Here is an 8,636-nt window from a genome sequence, read left to right on the forward strand (position 1 = left end):
GTTACCAAAGACTTGTATTAGAGCTATACAAATGGCTGGAGAGCATCCTTTCTTTAATCATGTTTGGTCATATTACCTTTATGAGGACCAGAAAGCTGAGCCACAGACATTTGAAACCCGTGAGTATCTGTTCTGACCACTGCATGTTCTACATGAACTGTCTTCTATGAATGATTGTATGGGAGATTACAATAGTGGGAGTTGGACACGAGTGTAATATGACTGCAAAAGTCTTAATTAAAATGATGAGTGTGACACAGATTTGAACATCTGGTTGAAACATTTTCTTTGGTGATCTTTGGTAAGTCAACCTGCGGAAATGTCACAGACACTAAACATTGAATGGTCAAACATTTCTTCCAAGGTGTAATTGTTACTGACAACAAATGTCACCGGATAACATTCTTATTGGGTGAAAAAGTAATTTGCAACACATTTATAACGTCATTTTGTCACAGTGGTGGAATGTACTGTAACTAAGTGCATTTACTCAAATACTGTACTTTACCCGTACATTCAAGATCTATTTGTACTTCAGTTTCCCTTTTGCCACTTAATAATCTACTACTTTATCCAACAGCTGCATTTACTTGACAAATTCATATTGCACAACCAAACCGTTCCCCTTTATGTAAATGTTTATATGATATATTTATGACACAACAGTATGTAAAATAGTTAAACTTAACTCACCATATATTATATTAAAATACTTTGTGTTATCAATGCGTAAGTACTAATATTTCACCATCGTGATATAAAAAAATAAAATGCCACCATCTATGGAAGCAAAGAAGGGCCATGCCAGCAATTATTTATCTTAAGATCACAAGTTAATTATTTATCATGAGAAAACAAAAGATTGTTTTCTCTTATTACTCATAATGTTTATCAGAGATCAGTTGTGCCATGCAGCATGTTTGTGGTCAAGCCAACCGACACTCGCATCTCCGTGGTCAAACACTCCTACTGAAGTGCAGCCATAAAGACTGACATTTATGTTAAACGCATTCAAATGCCAGATCGAGCTGGCAGTGATACGGTGATGAACTTGGTGCCGTTAGCAGAAGCATACGTGTGCAAATCACGCATTATGTGTAATTCCGCCTTAAATCATCCCATGATCTTATAAGGCACTTACACACATTAAATAAGCCATTGAGGCAGTTTTTTTTTCATGTAACAACTATTAACGGAGAAATCCAGTAAAGTCGCTGACAGCGGGACGTGGCTAACACTGATTAGCTCGGAGCAGTACGGTAAAGGCACTAAAACAGCGTTTTTAACCACTAATACTGTTCAAAATAACAGCAGACCTCTGCAGTAGCATGAGAAGAGTCCCTACACAGAAAACAAAGCACCACCAACGTAGTTAGTGAACCTGGAGTTTGCAATCCAAACAGAGGGGGCCCCCTGATGATTTATTTGCGAATCGATCACCTCTTCCAATTTATTCTTGGGACATGGAAAAAAAAGTGTCCAGTACGGTGCAGTTGTTGAGGGACGGGGAATCCTCCATAACAGTCACACGGCTGTTGCAGAATTCAATGATTCCAGGGCACAGAGAAAAATGTTATGAAAAATGTCAGCATAAACAGGCTTCTTTTGGTGCCCATGGGCTCACAGTAGCCACAGGCTCACCAAAAAATGCCCGCACACCGGGACTGATGCTATGTCTGATGCTACCTCTACCCCCCCCACCCCCCCCCCCCCCGCATGACATTTTGGTGCTGCAGAGGAAGTTGCTGTGTGGAATTTTTCAAAAACTTCTACATCTATTATTGACTTATATTTCACCAAACTGCAACAAACCACAAAGTTGTCGTGTTTTGCTCAAATAAATCATCGATGGGCTCCTTCCTTTTGGATTGACTTTGGTAATCGACTTGAATGGACTTTACTATGAGAGGAGCTGGTACAGGGGGCCAGCAGATAAGTCTTTAGAACACTCTTTTGACTCTTTTCACTAACTACGTTGTTGGCCACTTGTCTCCAGACAGACAAACACAGAGAGGGGAGACAAACACAAGCACAAAAGGAAAAGGGAGGGCTGCAAGAACTGGGATCCTGACAATTTTGAGCACCTCTCCCAAACAGGCCCTGGGAGATGGCAACCGTACCAGTACGGTTGCACTCACACTGGTAAAACGAACTAGACATTAGCCGTGAAATGTGCTTGGGCACGATACGGAAGGACAGTGTGAGCGCGCCCTTAAAGTGTTGGACTATTTGCTCACCCAGTTGATCACAAAGTGGTGAACCTCGCCTCATCCTTTCTTGTGAATGACTGAGCCTTTGAGAGATGCTCCTTTTACACTGGAGATCAGAATTTGAAAACAAATTATTAATACTTGATTTATTCTGAAATACTGTTATTTCTTATTGTACAGAATTGTATAGAATATCCACTGTGGCTATACCACTGCTGTACTAGTATGGCTGTTTTTTTTAAATAACTATGGCAAAACCTTTAGGGAGTTTCTTAGCCATTACTGTGTCACCAAGGATTTTCCAGAGATTCTCTTTGGGGTTTAGATCTGGACTCTGGTCTGGCCATTTCATTGTTTCAATATTCTGAGCTTTAAGGAACTGCTTCACTTGTTTTACAGTGTGACAGGGGACATTGTCCTGCATGAGAATTGCAGCTGATTGGAGACAATTGCAGTGGAGGTATTTCATGTTGCTGAAGGAGGTTCACATAAACATTAACTTTCACCTGCCATGGAGCTGAACAAGAGGTCCAACTCCTGCTGCAGAAAACATTCCCCAAACCATGACGCTTCCTCCTCCAGATTTGACTTCTTTACACATTTTCGGTTCAGTCTTTCCCCAGTCTGATGCCTGACATAATGGTTCCCATCAGACACAAATAAACTGAACATCCTCTCATCACTGAAGTCACTCTGGACCAGTTCTCCTCTGTCCACGTAACATGCTCCTCAGTGAAGGCAAGACTAGCCTTTTTATTCTTTCTGCTGATGAGAGGTTTGGTCACTGCAGAGTGGGCTATCAGTACAAAGTCCTTAAAGACACTGTGTGCAGAGACAGATCCTTGCCCTGTTCAGCACTGAACTGGAGACCGAACCCAGCTGCAGTGTTGAACTGAGTCTTCTCATAATCCTGTCCTCTCATGCACTTGTTTTACGTGGACATTTGAGGGACTTCAAATGAACTTCAATAATTAATCTGTGTCCTTGTAAAGTTTAAATATTCTTGAAATCACAGACTGTGAACGCCCAACCTCTCTCTGATGGCTGAGAGGGTCATCCCTTTGGCCTTCATCTGGAGAACCTGCTGTCTCCTTAGAGCAGCTCGCCATCTTACAAAGTAACCAGGAGAGCTGCAAATAAATAGGGTGTGTCCAACAATTAAGTCAATTGTCACCAGCTGCAGATTAACACCAATAACTGGGAGGGATCTAAAAGTGTTCTCTAATTAATTCTCTAAGAATAACTATATTTCAAAATAAATCAAGTATTAATAATTTAAATAATTTCCCGGTCTGGGATCATTAAAGTAATTCTATTCTATTCTATTCTATTATTTTGGGCTCCTGTGTATACTCGATCCAGGTTATTTTTGAGCATTCCTCAAGTTTACCAGTCTTGTGTTGCCTCTATCCCAGCTTTTTTGAACGTGTTGCAGGCCTCAAATTCAAAATGGGTGAATACTAGCAAAAAACAATAAAGTTGATCAGTTTGAACATTAAATGTCTTGTCTTTGCAGTGTATTCAATTGAATATAGGTTCAAAAGGATTTGCAAATTATCATATTTCTATATCATAGTCTGTTTATATTTACGTTTTACACCACGTCCCAACTTCATGTGAATTGGGGTTTTATATCCACACTCTTAACACAGGGACACACCCTAGTGTCCTGTACCATTGGCCCTAGTCTGCCATGTTGAATCGGCGGCTGAGCCAGTCGGTGAGAGAAATCACTCTGATTGGTAGTTCAGTTGACGGTTAGCCTTCATCGCCTCTAGTTATTTGATGTAAACTTGTGCATTATAATCCAAGTCTCTTTCTCTAGCTGTATGTTCAGTACTTCCTAATCCAACACGTGTAAACCCCTAAATGACAGACTAGGTCGACTGCCAATGACCCCCAATATGAAATATATGACATGAGTCTATTAAACCTTGTATAACGCCAGCACAGTGGAGGTTTTAAATGTGACCATTAAGGTGAACATAGGTTCGTTTCTTACTTAGTTAAAGTAAAACAAAAGATCATGGGTGGGATTTCCATGTGGACGTTCGGGCTCTTACTAAATCACCTGACGACCTCCTTCGCTCCTACAATGATTAAAATGGTTACTAGAGGTCGCTGCCTAACGGCGGCATAATTATGCGGTGTTATAAGCTGCTTGCACAAGTGACTTCTACAGCCATTTTACAGCCACGGTCTGTCCCAAAAATATATGCGCTTACTATCCACAACACTTGGTAAGTAACTGATATGCAAATGGTCATTTATATTCTTTTCATCCTGAATTATGACATGAACTTTTTCAGAAGACTAGAGTAATAATTATATATATCTATATAATTATTATTATTATTATTACACTTATATTCTGGCTTTGCATGGGCTTCATTTGTTTGAAAGTGTAGTCTAAATATGAAGTTGCTCCATAATTATTGTGAGCTATAATTGGAAAGCAAACATTATCATTTTTTTGTCCGCATTTTCAATATTTTCAATATGTAGTTATTATCAATATAATTTGCAGATGATGATGACGACGACGATGATGATGATGATGATGATGATGACGACGATGACGATGACGATGACGATGACGATGACGATGACGATGATGATGATGATGATAAAGACGATGATGACGATGATGATGATGACGACGACGATGATGACGATGATGATGATGATGATGATGATGATGATGATGATGATGATGATGATGATGATGATGATGATGATGATGATGATGATGATGATGACGACGATGACGACGACTATCACCAAGGCTCTCTGTGCTCATATTGTGAATTCTGTGAGGTATGTCTAAAATCAAATTAGGAAAATCAAATGTAGCCGTCAAAGCTATGAGTCAGAAAGTAATTTCTGAACGATGAAAAGCTGGAATTCATTGTGTGTATACGTAAATGCAATATGCAATTTTGCCCTCTACACATGTCCACTGCGTAGGTTATACTGTGTATGATCCTTTAACTCTGCCCCCTCTAGACTTCTGACTAAATGTTTCTTCTTCCAGCACTGTGACAGCTGTGACAAATGTCCTTGTGAAGAGGGAGACAAGTCTGAACACTGTGATGACTGCCAGGTGAGAAAATACGCATTATGTGTCATTTGACTTCAGGTCAGCCCCTGTTAACAAAGGAATCGGTGTTGTTGTTTTTATATGTGTACATGTTAAGGTATTGAGCTTCTGACTTAACATGGTTCAAGATGAACACATGGTGTTTTAAACAATCATATAGTTGCTTTTTTTAACCAATTGGAACAAAATGAACCTTATGTTCATGGTCTCCAGAGGAAGATTCCTAATGCCCTGTAGGCGACCTCTTGACCTCGATCATAGCACCACAAGCATAACATTTCTTCTTTACCTCTGACCCACCTCTCACCATCTCTGGTGCTGTCTCTGGAAATCTAAAGATTTTCATGAATATTCATGCTCTCCAGCAGATGAATCACACGCACAAGCAGGTTGACATTTTTGGTTCAGTGTAAAATAGTATATATAAGTATGGGATGGATTACTGTGAAATTTGTACGCACAATTGACGATCCCTTCAGGGTGATTTATAATAGCTGGTGATCCTTTGAATTTTCAACTAGCATCACCATCAGGTCAAAATTTCTATTTATCCAGAACGTTATTTCATGACCAAATGATACAACATTTTTTCACTTCTGGTTCCTTTGTCTTGAAGTCAGTGGTTTTTTTTAATGGGTTTTAGATTTAATGTCTAATATAAAGAGATTCTCACGTAAAATATATCAGTAAATACCCCACTTTGGAAATTTTGATCTTTAAAAGTTCTTTAAAAAGTCCTGAACAGTTGCCTTTCATTGCCATTTTGGTTGCCTATAGTGCACATGATACTTTCTTAGTCATTCACATTTACATATTGTTTAGGCGTTTCATTAATATGGAAGCTTTGGTGACTTACTCTTTAGTGACTTAGTAAATCAAAGTCTTGATATAATTTTGTCTTACCATTAGTATTTCATGTTTGTCATTCCTATCATTTGACCTTGATAGAAATAGGCTTCCATATAAGCACACACAGGTGTATGAAGTAACCTTAGCAGAGTAGTCTCACTTTGTGCAGGGAGCAGGTTGGGAGCAGACAGCTCAGGGGTCAGTCGAATGGATCAGGCTTTTTGTGATACTCTGGAAATGTTTTCACTTCTCACTCCTCTTTTCTTTATCCAACTTTCTTTCTTCTTCACAGATGTGCAAGTTCTGCCATGTGTGTCCTGTTTGCCACACGCTTTGCCAGCCTGGTGAGTAAATGCAGAGCTGCCGCAAAAAACACTGTGTTACAGTATCGCTTCAGAAAAGGAAAGTTTTCTCAGCTCATTTTGACTTCACCCCTGTTAACAAGAAGCGTTCATGTTGGGACCTCCCCCACCCCACACCCAGCAGTCACATAGTACGGCGGCAGAATCTGATTATGTAGGATTAAGTAATCTAATTTCGTTGCAACATATGTAATCCTAAAAGTAAGTTGATCAGCTCAATCAAATGGCTATGCTTAGATTCTACAGTAGTGTGTTGTATGACAACAATGCAGGGCAACAGTTGTATTTCTAATTAGAAATAAGGGTTTTGCTGATTGTCAACAGGCTCAAACTCACTTACTCTGTCTTCTTCCTTCAGGGGGTTTTCTTGATGAAGTGACTGGATCCATCTACAAGTAAGTTTTATTTACACTGAACTGAAACCTGTTCAAACATTGATGAACTACAGACTGTATAACTGCTGTTTGTGTCTCCATCCACAGGACTGTAGCAGATGTCTTTGACAATGATGACGATGACAACTAAGCCCAAACATATGTTGCCACCATGTGGCCAAACTAATATCTTTCACCTTCACTTCTGATTTTCATTGTTATTTTTGTCTTTTGTCCTTGAGAAACGTTGCTCACTAATGACTGAATAGAAATTGTTAAAGGACTAACTAAGTACATTTGTGTATTGTTGTTAACTGACAAGTCTGTACTTGTAAGGAAAATGAAACATTTGAAGTCATATTTGGGATATGTTAAATAAAAGAGAGGGGACATTTTCACAAATTTATTGATTTTAAAATGTTCACTTGACTGAATGTCTGTTATCCCCTTTATAAACCCTTTATCATGAGAACCATGGACAATCCCACATAAGTTTGAAGTGGTGACACTTTACCTTTAAAAAAAGTGTGACAACTTTTCCAACTAGACTTTGATTTTAACACCAAGTGGCAACCTTGGGTGCTTAAAAAAAGAAGCCTCAACTGCAGTTCCTCAAATGGCCACCTGAGGCTGGCTCCAAAAGTGAGTCAATCCCCATAGACAGGTGGGTGCCATCACAGGAGACTGTAGGCTTTATACAACCCACCATAGACTCTATAAAATATAGACGTAGTCTCCATGATGTAACCTATAGGTTTCTAAAGAGCCAAAATGAAGCTCAAAGTGGGCGGCTCTCCCTTTCTTGCCATCCAGTGGACAAAGAGCAGGAGGAGGGGAGTGTGGATTTGAGCTGAGGTGGGTCAAATGAAGCCTACAGTCTCTGTTAGCCACCTATGATGGCACCCACCTGTCACTCAAAGTGGCCGTGCCCTAAACTATGCTGAACTTTCTAAGCTCCAATATAATTGAAACGGGTGAGTTATACAAAAGCCGGAATAATGGCCTGGGGTATGTTCAACACAAACAAATAAAAGCCTAAGATTTAGAAACCTTTACTTTGAAACACATGACACAATAAAATCAAGGCAAAACATTTGCTTTGTGACCTGCAGTGTTTACTTGAATCACTCCATTTCTTCAACATCATATTTTTTCTGTCAGACATCATGAATGGCAACAACTGGGCTGCAATGCAAGATACATGTAAGAACAGTGAATCACATTATTATTTACATCTTGCAGCACCTGGCATTAATGTAAACAGACCAAAACGGCAGGGTCTTCTGACAGAGGGTCAGGGCTAGTCTCTCTCTCAGTGCACTAACACACAATCATCTACGGCACAGCGTGGCTGATAGCATGGTAAATGCTAAATGGATTTGTACTTATTTAGGCTTCTTCAGACCACTCAAGGCGATTTTACACTACTGATGGCAGAGGCTACCTGCCCATCATCTAATCTAATCATTCACATTACATCCACACACACATGCAGTTTGGGAGGAATTTGGGGTTCGGTGTCTTGCCCAAGGACACTTTGATATGCGCACTGGAGGAGCCAGGAATTGAACCGCAAATCGTCCAAACGGAGGAGGACCCACTCTCCTTCTGAGGGGCTCTTCCCAGATGCCAGCATCTCATCACAGTATCTTTTTTTAACAGTTTAAGAATAACAGAAACGTTTTTTTTTACTTCACAAAAGTCAATAGGGCACCCTCTGACTCTATGCAAAGGGGTATAT

General features: G+C 39.8%; 1 protein-coding gene across 1 annotated transcript in view; it reads left to right on the forward strand.

Annotated features, from left to right (window-relative positions):
- The window catches only part of LOC310959834 (transient receptor potential cation channel subfamily M member 4-like), a 49,298-nt gene extending 41,310 nt beyond the window's left edge, over window positions 1–7,988 (forward strand). The window contains exons 30-34 of the mRNA XM_083931295.1: window positions 4,738–5,027; window positions 5,245–5,313; window positions 6,452–6,503; window positions 6,880–6,916; window positions 7,004–7,988. Coding sequence (XP_083787421.1) covers window positions 4,738–5,027; window positions 5,245–5,313; window positions 6,452–6,503; window positions 6,880–6,916; window positions 7,004–7,046 — 491 coding nt within the window. The 3' untranslated portion in view covers window positions 7,047–7,988. The remainder of the gene's footprint in view (window positions 1–4,737; window positions 5,028–5,244; window positions 5,314–6,451; window positions 6,504–6,879; window positions 6,917–7,003) is intronic.
- Window positions 7,989–8,636: the final 648 nt, after the last annotated feature.

Source organism: Echiichthys vipera (assembly GCF_963691815.1).
Source record: "Echiichthys vipera genome assembly, chromosome: 17".
Classification (NCBI taxonomy): domain Eukaryota; kingdom Metazoa; phylum Chordata; class Actinopteri; order Perciformes; family Trachinidae; genus Echiichthys; species Echiichthys vipera.